Genomic DNA, 15,825 nt, shown 5'->3' on the forward strand with positions numbered 1-15,825 from the left:
TTATAATCGCGATTCTAACGCGATAGAAGCCACGGGATAATCTCAGAGCCTTCTCTCTCCTCTTTCTCCTTTTCTCTGTGAGTGCAGCGGGGAGCTCAGGGCTGTCAGGAGAAATACTGAGCACTGAAAGAGCGGCTGATCCCGCCAATAGAGTCAGGATTGCTGTCATTGTATTAAGGGGTTTTAAAATCTATTTTTAACCAGTGAAAGGGCAGATGAGGGTGGAAATGACACCTTTGAGGGGACAAATGGTGTCCCTGAGGGTGATGAGGGGGAAAATGGAGTCCGTGAGGGATAACAGGGGAAATATAAACTCCATGAGTGTTAAATGGTGTCCCTGAGGGGGATGAGGGAGGAAATTAAACCTTTGAGAGGTTGGAGGGGCAGATGAGGGTGGAAATGGCACCTTTGAGGGGACAAATGGAGCTCATGAGGGGGATAAGGGGAAAAAGGGAATCCGTGAGGGGGAACAGGGGGAAATATAAACTCCATGAGGGTTAAATGGTGTCCATGAGGGGGATGAGGGTGAAAAATGGAATCCATGAGGGGGAACAGGGGAAAAAAAAAAGCTGTGAGGGTGAAATGATGTCCATGAGGGGGATGAGGGAGGAAAAGGGACCTTTGAGGGGATAAATGTTGTCCCTGAGGGTGATGAGGGGGAAAGATGGAATCTGTGAGGGGGATCAGGGAGAAATACAGAGTCTATGAGAATGAAACTATATGCAGGAAGATGATGAGGGGGAAAGGATGCCTGTAAGGGGTCTGAGAAGACAATTAAATCTATTTTTGACCATTTAAAGGTCCCCGTCGGGGGTGCACCGTTCCCGGAGGCACTGCAATACCGGGACGATGCGCGGAGCGGAGGGAGCAAGCTCCGGGTCCAACTCCCGAGCCCAAAAATCCGTTTAATATGAAGTCCTCTCATCGAGGACGTATCAGATATTAAACTGATAAGAACAGATACTACACTTGATCTTAGCCAAAAGGCCGAGAAGCGATACCGCCCTCAGCCGCCCGCCCGGCCCCGCCCGGGCCTGTGTCTCCTCCAGCTCACGCCCACCCCCTTGGAACCCCCTTTGAACCCTTCCCGGCCCGCCCCGGCCTCTTCCCGCTCAGCCTCCCGCCCCTCCCGCGGGCCTCCCGCCAGCCCCGGCCCCGAAAACACCCAAATTCTGCCCAAAACTGCGCTCCCGGCATGCCTTTGGGTGCGCGGGGTGCGAGATCTGCATGTCCCGCCTTTGGAATCTGCATAGCCCGCCTTTCTAATCTGCATAACCCCGCCCCTCATACCACCCGCTCTGTCGCCCCGCCCCTTCAGGCTCTTGGCGCGATGTGATTGGTGGAGGGAGGGATGGGATCTGCATATCCCGCCTTTCTAATCTGCATAGCCCCGCCCCTCGTCCCGCCCCTCTCCCTTCAGCCCGTCCCTAGCTCCTCCTTTTCTCCTTCCGTTTCTTTTCTCTCCCGTTTTGCCTCCTCCGATCCCCAGAAATATAATTTTTTTCCCCAAAATAACGTTCTCATGATGCATCTCGAGCTTTTTTGTGGGGTTTTGGGAGGGTTTTTTTGGCTTTTTTTTTGGTTTTTTGGGTTTTTTTCCTCATCTTGCGTTACCCGCCCCTCAGGCCTCAGCGCGGGAAGTTCGTGAGGGGACCCGGAGCTCTGGGGGAGAGTCGGGAAAAGGTTTTTGGAGCTTCACGATTTATTTTTTAAAATTTTCCCCCCCCCAAGGATTCTCCGGGTCAAAAGAAGAGTTCGGCAAGGTCAGAAAGTCCGGACAGGTCAGAAAATGCCGGACTTGGGGGTTTTTTGGCTGTTTAGAATATAAGGGTGGTTTTGCTCTGTGACAAAAATGGGGGGAAAAAAAATTTTGTTTAGGGATTTTCCAGGTTGGGGAAAGGGGGTTTTAAACCACATTTTTCACCCAATATCTGTAAGGGATAATCCAAAACCATTCCAGGATATCTCCACACAAAACACAGAATTTGGGAATAAACTAAAAGAAATGCCTGTGTGATCGGGTTTGGGTTTTTATTTAGGAGGAACAAGTAAGGAAATAAAGAGAATTTGCTGATTTATGGAGATTTATGGGCTGGTTTTCCTTCCAGAAAAAGCATCACTTTCATCTGGAGGATTAAATATATATATATATATTTGGGAACAAATCCAATTATCAGCTACAATATTAGAATATAGGCCTATAAAGATAAAAAAATAAATAATCAGACCATAATAAACTTTTAGATTGTCCTGAAATGCCTCAATTTTGTGCTCTGGAGCTGATTATAGAGACACTGGGCTGGAAAAAGCTCCTGAAGCAGCTCAGGGGGAAAAAATATTCCATTTGAGGGGAAAAAGAAGGGAAATGGAGGCGATGAGGGGGAAATATAAAATCTATAAAGGTGGAATATGGAATATGTGAGGGGGATGAGGGTGGAAATGGCGCCTTTGAGGGGTTTGAGGGGAACCGGAGCCTGTGAGGGGACAAATGGTGTCCCTGAGGGGAAAAATTAAATCCATGAGGGGGAACAGGGGGAAATATGAAAACTGTGAGGGTGAAATGATGTCCCTGAGGGGGATGAGGGAGGAAATTAAACCTTTGAGGGGTTTGAGGGGCAGATGAGGGTGGAAATTACACCTTTGAGGGGACAAATGGAGCTCATGAGGGGGATGAGGGTGAAAAATGGAATCCGTGAGGGGGAACAGGGGGAGATATAAAGTCCATGAGGGTGAAATGATGTCCCTGAGGGGGAAAATGGAATCCGTGAGGGGGATCAGGGGGAAATATGAAAGTTGTGAGGGTGAAATGATGTCCATGAGGGGGATGAGGGAGGAAATGGCGCCTTTGAGGGGTTTGAGGGGAAAATGAGGCCTGTGAGGGGACAAATGGTGTCCCTGAGAGTGATGAGGGGGAAAATGGAATCCATGAGGGAGATCAGGGAGAAATATAAAGTTCACGAGGATGAAATTCTGCCCATTAGGGCAATGAGAGGGTAGTGGCGCCTTTTAAGGGATTAGAGGACAATATTTAAATCTATTTTTTACCGTTCAAAGGTCCCCGTCGGGGGTGCACCGTTCCCGGAGGCACTGCAATACCGGGACGATGCGCGGAGCGGAGGGAGCAAGCTCCGGGTCCAACTCCCGAGCCCAAAAATCCGTTTAATATGAAGTCCTCTCATCGAGGACGTATCAGATATTAAACTGATAAGAACAGATACTACACTTGATCTTAGCCAAAAGGCCGAGAAGCGATACCGCCCTCAGCCGCCCGCCCGGCCCCGCCCGGGCCTGTGTCTCCTCCAGCTCACGCCCACCCCCTTTGAACCCCCTTTGAACCCTTCCCGGCCCGCCCCGGCCTCTTCCCGCTCAGCCTCCCGCCCCTCCCGCGGGCCTCCCGCCAGCCCCGGCCCCGAAAACACCCAAATTCTCCCCAAAAAACGCTCCCGGCATGCCCTGCTCTCCCGCACCGGCTTGATTTGCATAGCCCCGCCCCCAGGCCGGCAGCACGGGAAGTTGAAGGCGGGACGGCGACGTCATACCCATGAAGGGGGCGTGGTCACCAGCACCAGTCCCGCCCACTGTGGGCGTGGCTTACCCCGCTCCCGGAAGCGGCGCGGGCGGTGCCCCGGAAGCGGCGGGCGCTGACCCGGAAGCGGCGCGGGGCGAGCAGGGCGGCCATGGCGGCGGAGGAGCCTCAGCAGCCGCAGCCGGAGCCGCTGGGCGGCAGCGATGCCGACGGTACCGACCGGAGACCCCCTTTCCCCACCCCGGGATGGGATTCCCCCTTCTCTTTCTCCCCTCCGGTTCTCCCGCGGTGCCGCCGCTTCGCTCATCCGCGATTTATTCCCGGTTTTATCCCCGGTTTACCGAGCACAGCGCGCAAAACCCTCCGCGCTCCCTCTGCCTTTCCCTCTGTGGGGAGAGGGGGGGACCCCCGAGCTCTCATCCCCTCCCGGTGTGGCTGAGACCCCCCCCCCAGTAACCCCCGGTGTCCCCCCGGTAAATTCCCGGTAAATCCCCGGTAAATCCCCCGGTCAATCCCCGGTTTATCCCCCCCCAGGCGTGAACTGTCTCGCCTACGACGAGGCCATCATGGCTCAGCAGGACCGCATCCAGCAGGAGGTGAGGGAATCCCCGCGCCCCCCGCCCCAAATCCCGGCCCGGTGACCCCCGGTGACCCCCCCCGGTGACCCCGCTGACCCCTCCCGGTGACCCCCCGCCCCAGATCGCGGTGCAGAACCCGCTGGTGTCCGAGCGCCTGGAGCTCAGCGAGCTCTACAAGGAGTACGCCGAGGATGACCACGTGTACCAGGAGAAGATCAAGGTGGGCGCTGGGAGGGACTGGGATAAACTGGGAGGGACTGGGATAAACTGGGATGGGACTGGGATAAACTGGGAGGGACTGGGAGGGTACTGAGGGGAACTGGGAGGGACTGGAATAAACTGGGAGGGACTGGGAGATACTGGGGGGGCACTGGGAGAGACTGGGGGACACGGGGAGGGGACTGGGGGGGACACTGGGATGTACTGGGACACTGGGACACTGGGACAGGGCTGGGGATGGCACTGGGACACATTGGGAGGAACTGGGGTGGACTGGGAGATACTGGGATGGCACTGGGAGGGCCTGGGACGTACTGGGAGGCACTGGGACACCAGGTCAGGGCTGGCTGCAGCCGAGGTGTCCTGGCTGTCCCTGGGGGTGTCCCCAGGGGTGTCCCTGTGTCCTCTCCAGTGTCCCCACGTCCCCCCAGTGTCTCCAGGGTGTCCTGGCTGTCCCCAGGGCTGTCCCCAGGGGTGTCCCCTGTGTCCCCCCAGGACCTGCTGCAGAAATATTCCTACATTCCTCCTCAGTGTCCCCATAGTGTCCCCAGTGTCCCCACGTCCCTGGGGCTGTCCTGGCTGTTTCTGGGGATGTCCCCATGCCCTCCCCAGTGTCCCCACACTGTCCCCTGTCCCCAGGACCTGCTGCAGAAATATTCCTACATCCGGAAGACGCGGCCGGACGGGAATTGTTTCTATCGCGCCTTCGGCTTCGCGCACCTGGAGGCGCTGCTGGAGGACGGCCAGGAGCTGCAGAGGTCAGGGGGGCCAAAAACCACACTGGGGGGGCCAAAAACCACCCTGGGGGGCCCAAAAACATCCCTGGGGCACCAAAAATATCCTGGGGGCCTCAAAAACCACACTGGGGGGCCCAAAAACCACCCTGGGAGCCCCAAAAGTATCCTGGGGGCCTCAAAAACCACACTGGGGGGCCCAAAAACCACCCTGGGGGCACCAACAATATCCTGGGGGCCCCAACAATATCCTGGGGGCCTCAAAACCCACCCTGGGACCAACAGAAATACCCCTGGGGAACCCCAAAAACAACTGTGAGAGCTCCAAAACACACCCTGGGACCCCTAAAAATGACCCTGAGATCCCAAAAACATCCCTGGGGACCCCAAAAACCACACTGGGGGCACCAAAAAACACCCCGAGGACCCCAAAAACATCCCTGGTGAGCCCCAAAAACCACACTGGGGGCACCAAAAATATCCTGAGAGCCCCAAAAACATCCCAGGGAGCCCCAAAAATATGCCCAGGGACCCATTTGGGATCTCCCGAGCCCCCCCTGGACCCCCTGAACCCCTTTGAGCCCCCCCCAGGACCCCTCTGGGTGCCCCCCGAGCCCCCTCAGGACCCCTTGAGCCCCCCAGGACCCCTGTGGGTGCCCCCCCAGGTTCAAGGAGGTGTCGGCACGGAGCAAGGAGGAGCTGGTGGCCCAGGGCTTCACCGAGTTCACCATTGAGGACTTCCACAACACGGTGGGGGGCTCTGGGGGGGCTTTGGGGGGTCTCTAGGGGGTTTTGGGGGGGTTTGGGGGGCTCTGGGGGGGGGTTTGGGGGGCCCTGAGGGGGGGTTCTGGGGTTACTGGGGGGAACTCTGAGGGGTTGAGGGAGGGCACTCGGGGGGCTCTGGTGGAGTTTGGGTGGCTTGGGGGACTTTGGGGGGGTTTGGGGGTACTGGGGGGGTCTCAGGGAGTATTTGGGGGGGCTCTGGAGGTGCTAAAGGGGCTCTGAGAGGGGTCGTGGGGGTCTCTGCTGAGGTTTGGGGGCTCTGGATGGGGTGTGTGGGGTGCTGGGGGGGGCTCTGGAGGGATCTGGGGGGGTTCTGGGGGATATGAGGGTTCTGAGGGGGCTTTGGGGGTGCTGGGGGGCCTCTGAGGGTTCGGGGGGGATCTGGGGGGTGTTGGGGGGGCTCTGAGGGTTCTGGGAGGGTTTGGGGGGCACCGATGGGGGTCTGGGGGATCTCTGGGGCCTTTGGGGGGCTCTGGGGGGGCTTGAGGAGGTTCTGGGGGGTCCTGGGGACATGGAGGGGACACGGAACAGCAGCAGGTTCAGCACCCGGGGCACAGCACGGGGAGAGGGGTGGGGACCCTGTGAGTGTGACACAGGTGTGACACAGGTGTGTGTGTGTGACACAGGTGTGTGTGTGACAGGGGCGTGTATGTGACCCAGGTGTGATGGGGGCAGGTGTCACACAGGTGTGTCCCAGGTATGACACAGGTGTGTCCCCACAACTGATGGAGCTGATTGAATGTGTGGAATGCAAGGTGTGTGTGACACAGGTGTACCATAGGTGACACACAGGTGTGACAGGTGTATCTCAGGTGTGACACAGGTGTGTCCCCACAGCTGATGGAGCTCATTCAATGTGTTGAGCACCGGGTGTGTGTGACACAGGTGTGACAGGTGTATCCCAGGTGTGTCCCAGGTGTATCTCAGGTGTGTGACAGGTGTGTCCCCACAGCTGATGGAGCTCATTGAGCATGTTGAGCACCGGATGTGTATGATAAGTGTAACACAGGTGTGACACAGGTGTGACAGGTGTGTCCCAGGTGTCACACAGGTGTATCCCAGGTGTGTCCCAGGTGTGACAGGTGTGTGACAGGTGTGTCCCCACAGCTGATGGAGCTCATTCAATGTGTTGAGCACCGGGTGTGTGTGACACAGGTGTGACAGGTGTATCCCAGGTGTGTCCCAGGTGTATCTCAGGTGTGTGACAGGTGTGTCCCCACAGCTGATGGAGCTCATTGAGCATGTTGAGCACCGGGTGTGTGTGTGACAGGTGTGACACAGGTGTGTCCAGGTGTGACAGGTGTGTCCCAAGTGTGACACAGGTGTATCTCAGGTGTGTGACAGGTGTGTCTCCACAGCTGATGGAGCTGATCGAGCGTGTGGAGCGCCGGGTGTGTGTGACATGGGTGTCCCATAGGTGACACACAGGTGTGACAGGTGTGCCATAGGTGACACACAGGTGTGTCCAGGTGTGACAGGTGTGTCCCCACAGCTGATGGAGCTGATCGAGCGCGTGGAGCGCCGGGTGCCGCTGCCGGAGCTGCTGGCGGCCTTTAACGAACCGGCCACCTCGGATTACCTGGTGGTTTACCTGCGCCTGCTCACCTCGGGCTGCCTCCAGCGCCACCGGCGCTTCTTCGAGCAGTTCCTGGAGGGCGGCCGCAGCATCAAGGAGTTCTGCCAGCAGGTACTGACACCTGGGGCACCTGGGGGACCGTGTGAGGGGCACCTGAGGCATGTCTGTGACCATGTGTGGGGCACCTGGGGCATTGTCTGAGGGGCACCTGGGGAAACCATGTCTGGGGTACCTGGGGCACCTGGGCCTGGCGTATGGCACCTTTGTCACTGTGTGAGGGGTACCTGGGGGACCATGTCTGGGCCACCTGGGCACCTCTGTCACCGTGTGAGGGGTCTCTGGGGCACCTGGGCCACCTGGGGCTGGCATGTGGCACTGCTGTCACCGTGTGAGGGGTACCTGGGCCACCTGGAGCACTTCTTGTGCTGCCCCCAGACCCTCCTGGACACCCCCCAGGCCCCTGTGCTGCCCCCCAGACCCTCCTGGCTGCCCCCCAGGCCCCTGTGCTGCCCCCCAGACCCTCCTGGCTGCCCCCCAGGCCCCTGTGCTGCCCCCAGACCCCTGTGTCCCCTTCACCCCCTGTTAACCCTGTCCCCTCCATGTCCCCCGTCCCCCTCACACCCCGATGTCCCTGTGTCCCCTCACACCTTGGTAACCCCATGGTGTCCCCATGTCCCTTCACCTCCCATTAACCTGTCCCCTTGGTGTCCCCATGTCCCCTCACTCCCCCTTGTCCCCCTGGTGTCCTGATGTCCCCTCACCCCCCATTAACCGTGTCCCCAATGTCCCCATGTCCCCCTCACCCCCCCATTAACCCCCTCAGTGTCCTGGTGTCCCCCCTTGTCCCCCTGGTGTCCCGGTGTCCCCTCACTCCCTGTTAAACCCTCACTGTCCCCATGTCCCTTCACCCCCTGTTAACCCCTCTGTGTCCCCCGTTCCCCTCACACCCCAATGTCCCCTATGTCCCTTGACCCCCTGTTAACCCCTCTGTGTCCCCCGTTCCCCTCACACCCCAATGTCCCCTATGTCCCTTGACCCCATTAACCCCCCAATATCCCCATGTCCCTTCACCCCATTAACCCCTCGGTGTCCCGGTGTCCCCTCACACCCCGATGTCCCCCCTGTCCCCTCACCCCCTGTTAACCCTGTCCCATGTCCCTGTGTCCCCTGGCACCCTTTTAACCCCTCAGTGTCCCAGTATCTCCTCTCACCCCCTGTTAACCCCGTCCCCTCCATGTCCCCATGTCCCCTGTCCCCGTCACACCCCGATGTCCCCAATGTCCCCCATGTCCCTCACACCCCATTTAACTCCTCGCTGTCCCCTGTCCCTCTCACACTCCGATGTCCCCAGTGTCCCCCATGTCCCCTCACCCCATTAACCCCTCACTGTCCCCTGTCCCCCTCACACCCCGATGTCCCCAATGTCCCCACATCCCTCACACCCCATTTAACCCCTCACTGTCCCCTGTCCCTCTCACACCCCCATGTCCCCAGTGTCCCCCATGTCCCCTCACCCCCGGTGACCCCATTAACCCCTGTGTGCCCCCCCAGGAGGTGGAGCCCATGTGCAAGGAGAGCGACCACATCCACATCATCGCGGATGTCCCCAATGTCCCCCATGTCCCCTCACCCCCAGTGACCCCATTAACCCTTTGCTGCCCCCCCAGGAGGTGGAGCCCATGTGCAAGGAGAGCGACCACATCCACATCATCGCGCTGGCGCGGGCGCTGCACGTCTCCATCCTGGTGGAGTACATGGACCGGGGCGAGGGCGGCGCCACCAACCCCCACGTCTTCCCCGAGGGCTCCCAGCCCCGGGTGTGCCTCCTCTACCGCCCGGGACACTACGACATCCTCTACAAGTGACCCTTCCTGCCCTCCTTTCCTCTCTTTTCCTTTCCCTCCAATCCAAATCACAACCACAGGGGTCCCCCAAAATATCCCCCCTGGAGCTCCCCCGGCTCGGCCCGGCCTGGGCTCCTCATGGTCTCCCCCCCCCAAAATAAAGATGTTGGCCCCGAGTGGTTGGGAGTGTTTATTTGTGGGGAGGGGGTTTAGGGTGTGTTGGGGGTGAATTTGGGGGTGGGGAGGGGGAAATTTGGGGTGGGGAAGGGGAGATTTGGGGTGGAGAAAGGGGAATTGGGGTGGGGAAGGGGGAGTTTGGGGTGGGGAAGGGGGAGTTTGGGGTCAGGGAGGGGATTGGGACTCACTTTAGGGGCAGTTTGGGGTGAGGAACGGGAAATTGGGAAAGTTTTGGGTGAGGAAGGGGAGATTTGGGGCAGTTTGGGGTGGGGAGAGGGAGTTTAGGGGCAGTTGGGGGGCTGGGGAGGGGGATTTGGGGTCAGGGAAGGAGAATTTGGGTTAGGGAAGGGATTGGGACTCACTTTAGGGGCGGTTTAGGGTGGGGAGGAGGGATTTGGGGTCAGGAAGGGGGAATTGGGGCAGGGAGGGGGATTTGGATTCCCTTTAGGGGCACTTTGGGGTGGGGAAGGGGCAATTTGGGGCAGTTGAGGGGGTGGGAGGAGGTTGTGACCCCCCTTTTGGGGCAGTTGAGGGGTTGGGGACCCCCTTTTGGGGCTGGGGGTTGAAGTTGGGGACCCTTTTGGGTGACGCTTGGGGGGTCTCGGAGATTTGGGGGGGGCTCTAACTGTAAATGGGGCTGGGGGAGGCAATTTGGGGTCTGGGTAGAACCCAGGGAAGGGTCCGGGGGGGGAAATTTTAGGGGAGGGGGGGTCTCAAACCTCCCCCAGCCCAAGGGCAGGACCCTCCCCTCGCCCACCTGCGACCCCCCAAATCTACCCCTCCCCACACCGGGGGGGGGTCCCCATACCATTCCCACCCCCCCCTCCCCAAATTCCACCCCATGCCCCAAATTTACCAACCCCAAAACCCCAAAATCCCCCCATTAGCGGGGTGGGGGGCGGTCCCTGTTCATCCCACCCCCCCAAAATCCCCCTATACCGGGCGGGGGGCGGTCCCGGTTTATTCCCCCCTCCCCAAAATCCCCCCGCAGCGGTTCTGGACCCCCCTCCCCAAAATCCCCAAATTACCGGGGTGGGGGGTGCCGGTTTATTCCCCCCTCCCCAAAATCCCCCCAGACCAGTGGTCCCGGTTCTGACCTCCCCCTCCCCAAAACCCCAAAATCTCTCCATTCCGGGGGGGGGGGTCTTGGTTCATCCCACCCCCCCAATTCCCCCCATTACCGGGGTGGGGACATTCCCAGTTCTCACCCCCCGTTAATGGGGAGGGGGGGAGGCGTTCCCGGTTTATTCCCCCCCTCCCCAAATTCCCCCCGCCCCGGGGGGCGTTCCCAGCCCGTCCCCCCCCGTTCCCCCCCCCTCCGCCGCCGCCTTCCCACGCCCGCAGCCGCCGCCGCCGCCGGGCCCCGCTCGCCCCGGCCGGTTCCCACCCGGTAAGGACCCCCCAGACCCCGCGACCCCCTCCCCAAAATCCCAAATGAGACCCCTCTGTCATTTACCCCTCCCCCCTCCCCAATTCCCGGTACCGGCGGATGCTCCGGGGGGGGAGGGGGAGGGGGGAGGATCCGTTCGGCCGGAGCGGGGCCCGTTCCCACCGGGAGCGACCCCTCCCCACATTTGGGGACCCCCCACCACCCCAAATTCATTCTGACCCCCCCCCAAAATCCGCGCTGTCCCCACCCCCCCCCTCCCCCTTTTCCCAGGGATGCTCCAGCCATGGGGGGAGGGGGGAGGGGCTCAGGCGTCCGGAGCCAAGCGCGGCCCTCCCCCACCCTGAGCACCCCCTGGAGACCCCTCCCCAAAGTCCTCCAGCCCCCCAGACCCCCCAGGACCCCCCAAACCCCCCCAAATCCTCCACGACCCCCCCAAACCCCCCGGTAGCTCCAATTTGGGGGGAGGGAGGGGGGAGGGACCGGCTGGGATTGGGGAGGGGGGGGAGGGGAGAGGGGCCCGTGAGTCTGGGGGTCTGACCCCCCCAAAAAAAACAAACTCCCCCTCTGAGACCCCCCAAAACTCCCCCCAGGACCCCCCAAACCCCCCCAGGAGCCCCCCGGGGATGCTCCAGGTGAGGGGGGGGGGCAGGATCAGGATTTAGGGTATTGACCCCCCCCCATCTCCATGGGACCCCCAAAACCCCCCCAGGGCTCACAGGGGGTGGGGGGGGACAGGGGGGTGTCACCTGTGTCCCCTCCCCTGGGGTTGTCACCTGTGTCCCCTCCTGGGAGTGTCACCTGTGTCCCCACCTGGGGGTGTCACCTGTGTCCCCTCCCCTGGGGGTGTCACCTGTGTCCTCTCCTGGGAGTGTCACCTGTGTCCCCACCTGGGGGTGTCACCTGTGTCCCCTCCCCTGGGGGTGTCACCTGTGTCCTCTCCTGGGAGTGTCACCTGTGTCCCCTCACCTGGGGGTGTCACCTGTGTCCCCTCACCTGGGAGTGTCACCTGTGTCCTCACCTGGGATTGTCACCTGTGTCCCCACCTGGGGGTGTCACCTGTGTCCCCTCACCTGGGAGTGTCACCTGTGTCCCCACCTGGGGATGTCACCAGGTGTCCCCAGGTGTCCCCAGGTGTCCCCAGGTGTCCCCAGGTGTCACCTGCCCGGGGCTGACGCAAGGGGGGTCCCAGGGGTCCCTAATGAGGAGGGAGTTAATTAACGCCTCTGTTTTAATTGGTCCCCAAGGGGAGGGGTGGTGGGGGGAGGGGCAGCAGCACACCTGTGTCCTGGCGGGTGTCACGTGATAAAAGGAGGGGGGAGGGGCTCCATATGACGCCCCCTCCCCACCCACAGCGGCGCCCCCGGCGGGGCGGGGGGGGGGGCCATGGAGCACCGGCCCCGGTGACCCGGGACAGAGAGAGGAGCCACAGGAGACAGGTGAGGCCACGCCCCCCTCACACCTGGATGGGACAGGTGGGGAGGGGGGGAGGGCTGGGGGGGGTCCCTGGCCTGGGTGTGGAGGGTGTCCTATAATTGGGGAGGGGTCCCTGTCCCTTCTATGGGGTCAAGCTGGGGGTCCTGGTCCCCCTTTAATGGTGGGGGTATCTTATAATTGGGGAGGGGTCCCTATAATTGTGGGAGGGGTCCCTGCCCTTTTTATGGGGTCATGCTGGGGGTCCTGGCCCCCCTTTATTGGGGGAGGTGCCTCTATAATTGGGGAAGGGGTCCCTGCCATTCCTATGGGGTCGGGCTGAGGGTCCTGGTCCCTCTTTATTGGTGGGGGGTGCCCTATAATTGTGGGGAGGGGTCCCTGCCATTCCTATGGGGTCAGGCTGGGGGTTCTGGTCCCTCTTTAATTGGGGAGGGGGGGTGTCCTTGCCCTTCCTATAGGGTCAAGCTGGGGGTCCTGGTCCCCCTTTAATGGTGGGTTGCCCTATAATTGTGGGAGGGGTCCCTGCCATTCCTATGGGGTCAAGCTGGGGGTTCTGGTCCCTCTTTAATGGGGGGGCGCTGAGTAGGAGAGGGGGGGTCCCACCTTCCATCCCTCCTCACCCTGGGGACGGAGAACACCCTCAAACCCCCACATGGGTTGGGGGGTCCTCCCCACCTCCCTGACCCCTCCCCTCCTCCCCACAGGACCCCCGCCCACCCATGGCCCCCCCTCCCCTTCCCCTTCCCCTCCCCGTCCCTCCTCCTGCAGCCGGGCCCCGGCGGGGGGGCCCTGCCCGGTTCCTCCCGACCACCTTGACCACCTCGTTGACCGTCCTGGCCCTGCTGACCATCACCTGCCCCCCCACCTGCGCCTGCCCCGCCGTTTGCCGCTGCTCGGGGGGCCGCGTTTACTGCAACGACCGCGGCCTGACGGCCGTGCCCGAGGGGCTCCCGCCGGGGGCCACCACTTTATTCCTGCAGAACAACCGCATCGGGGACGCGGGGATCCCGGCGCGCCTGGGCCGCTTACCTGCGCTCAGGGTGCTGTACCTGTACGCCAACGCCCTGGAGCAGCTCCCGGCCCACCTGCCCCCGGCCCTGCGAGAGCTGCACCTGCAGGAGAACAACGTGCGCGGTTTGTGCCGCCGGGCCTTGGCCAGGGCGCCGCTCCTCGAGAGGCTCCACCTGGACGATAATTCCGTATCCGCTGCCGGGATCGAAGAAGATGCTTTCGCCGAAAATCGACGGTTGAGGCTCCTTTTTTTATCCCGAAACCACCTGAGCAGCGTCCCCGCGGGGCTGCCGCCGGCGCTGGAGGAGCTCAGGTTGGATGATAACAGAATTCACACCATCCCTCTGCGCGCCTTCGAGGGGCTGCCGGCCCTGCGGCGCCTGGTGCTGGACGGGAACCTCCTGGCCAACCAGAGGATGGCCGACGACACTTTCAGCCGTTTGGGGAACCTCAGTGAGTTGTCCCTGGGTCGGAACGCGCTGGCGGCGCCTCCGGCGAATCTTCCCCGAGCTCGGCTCCGTCGCCTTTCTCTGGCAGCCAACGCCATCAGCCACGTCCCTGCGGGAGCTCTGGCCAGGATGAGAGCTCTGGAAAGGCTGGATTTATCGGATAATAACCTGACCACGCTGCCACGAGGGTTATTCGATGATTTAGGCAGTTTGAGCCATTTGGGGTTGAGGAATAACCCCTGGTTTTGTGGGTGTAACTTGGCCTGGCTGCGGGACTGGCTGCGCCGCCGGGCCCCCCCAGGCCTGGAGGTTCGGGGTTTGCTGTGCCAGGCCCCCGCCAGGCTCCGGGGGCTGCCTGTCAACGAGCTACGAGGAGAAATGGATTCTTGTGACAACCCTGGAGGGGCTGGAGGAGCCCCCACATCCCCCGTGTCACCCCCTGTGGTGGCTCCTCCGTCCCCCGGAGCCGCAGCCACGCCGGGTTTGTGGCTCCAGGCGGCTCCTGGGGGGGCTCTGAGGGTCCGCTGGCCTCCAGCTCCTCCCGGAGCATCCCTGAGGCTGAGCTGGCTGAGACCCGGCGGAGGGGCCGTCACCGAGACCTTGGTGCGGGGAGAGCGCGGCGAGTACGTGGTGCGGGCGCTGCAGCCCCGGGCTCCCTACAGGGTTTGTTTGGCGGCTCTGGAACCTCCTGCGGCCCCCCCGCTCTGTGCCCAGGCCCGGGCTGGGGCAGGGGAGCCTCCCCAGGGGGGGTCTGCAGGGGGTCCAGCCGGGGAGGAGCCCCCGGGGATGTTTCTCCCCCCGGTTTTGGGGGCGGCAGCGGCGGTGGTGGTGGCCGGGGTGGGGCTGGGGGTCCTGGGGGGCTGCTGGAGGAGGAGGAGGAGGAGGAGGATGGGGGGTCTGGCTGTGCAGCCCCCCAAAGGTGGAGGTGGTGGTGGTGGGGGGAGGTTGGCGCTGAGACCCCTGAGGACCCCCGAGGAGGGTGGAATCCGCACCGTGTACCCCCCACCCCCTCCCCCTGTGCCCCCCACCACAATTCGGGGCTACCGGGGGGGGCTGGTGCCGCATGGGGGGGGAGGGGGAGGAGGGGGAGGGTCCTGACCCCCTCCCCCCCACCATGACCGGTTATTTTTTTTGGGGAGATCCTCCTCCCCCCGGGGTTTGTGGCTCTGAGGACATTTTAGGGGCGTTTTGGGGTTTTTTAAGGTGTGGGGGGTGTTATTTTTTTTGGCACCGCGGTTTTATTTTTTTTTTTGGAGGGAAGGGGAGGATTTGGTGCAGAAATGGGATTTTGGGGAGGGGGGAAACGACAGCCAAGACCCCCCTCGGGACCTCCGGGAGGACCCCGATAGAGCCTGGGGGGGGGTGGGGGTGGGTTTGTGCCCCCCCCTTCCCCTCCCCCACCCCCCCACCCCCCCCGCGAGGTGCCTTCACCCCTCCCCCCGCCCCTGCCGTTGGATTTGGGGAGAAAAGGACCAAAATCAGGAAAAAATTGACCCGAGAGGGACCCGCAATCCCCCCTCTCGCCCCCTCCCCCAATAAACCCAGCGGCTCCTTTTCCTGCCGGCGCCTCTTTCCCGTGGGATTGGGGGGTCTGGGGGGGTCCGGGGGGGGGAAATTTGGGGGTCTGGGGGGGGTGACATTGGGGGGAGGGGCGGGGGTGTCACTGGAGGTCCCGGGGGGGGGTGGGGACACAGTGGGGGGAGGGGTGGAGGGGGGTGGGGGGGTCACAGCAGGGCCCTGTCAAGGTCACACTTGTGTCACTCCAATCCCCCCAAAGGAACCTTCTGGATTCACCTCCGTGACTCGTGCAAGCCCCGCCCATTAGTGCAAGCCACGCCCACTTAACACAAACAACGCCCATTTATTACAAGCCACGCCCCCCATTCCCAAGCCCCGCCCTTTGATCCCCTCCCAGCCAGACCTCCGCTCCGCCAGGGGGCGCGCTCCACCTCCCCTCTCCTTCCACCCCGCCCTCTGTGATTAGCACCGCTCTCAGCCAATGGGAGAAGCGGAAAATTCCAGAAGTCCCACCCGAGCTTAACCAATCACCGCTCAGCGCCGGCATTTCCCACCAATGGCAGCGCGCGGGGGCGGGCCCCCGGCTGCC

The 15,825-nt window shown here is 61.9% G+C and overlaps 2 protein-coding genes across 2 annotated transcripts; both read left to right on the forward strand.

The window, feature by feature from the left end:
* The first annotated feature begins 3,630 nt into the window (after nucleotides 1-3,630).
* On the forward strand, nucleotides 3,631-9,428 carry OTUB1 (OTU deubiquitinase, ubiquitin aldehyde binding 1). The gene is made up of 7 exons (XM_083881278.1): nucleotides 3,631-3,738; nucleotides 4,061-4,122; nucleotides 4,226-4,324; nucleotides 4,963-5,081; nucleotides 5,723-5,807; nucleotides 7,333-7,527; nucleotides 9,084-9,428. Exons 1-7 carry the CDS (start codon nucleotides 3,678-3,680, stop codon nucleotides 9,279-9,281), a joined length of 819 nt encoding a protein of 272 aa, XP_083737404.1. The 5' UTR covers nucleotides 3,631-3,677; the 3' UTR covers nucleotides 9,282-9,428.
* A 3,482-nt stretch (nucleotides 9,429-12,910) lies between these two features.
* Nucleotides 12,911-15,702, forward strand: LOC310921212 (leucine-rich repeat transmembrane protein FLRT1-like; the record flags this gene model as incomplete). Its single annotated transcript, XM_083881322.1, has 3 exons — nucleotides 12,911-12,914; nucleotides 13,027-14,381; nucleotides 15,634-15,702. The coding sequence occupies 3 exons, from the start codon at nucleotides 12,911-12,913 to the stop codon at nucleotides 15,700-15,702; spliced, it is 1,428 nt and encodes a 475-aa protein (XP_083737448.1).
* Nucleotides 15,703-15,825: the final 123 nt, after the last annotated feature.

The sequence above is a fragment of the Zosterops lateralis genome (assembly GCF_965231275.1).
Source record: "Zosterops lateralis genome assembly, chromosome: 33".
Classification (NCBI taxonomy): Eukaryota; Metazoa; Chordata; class Aves; order Passeriformes; family Zosteropidae; genus Zosterops; species Zosterops lateralis.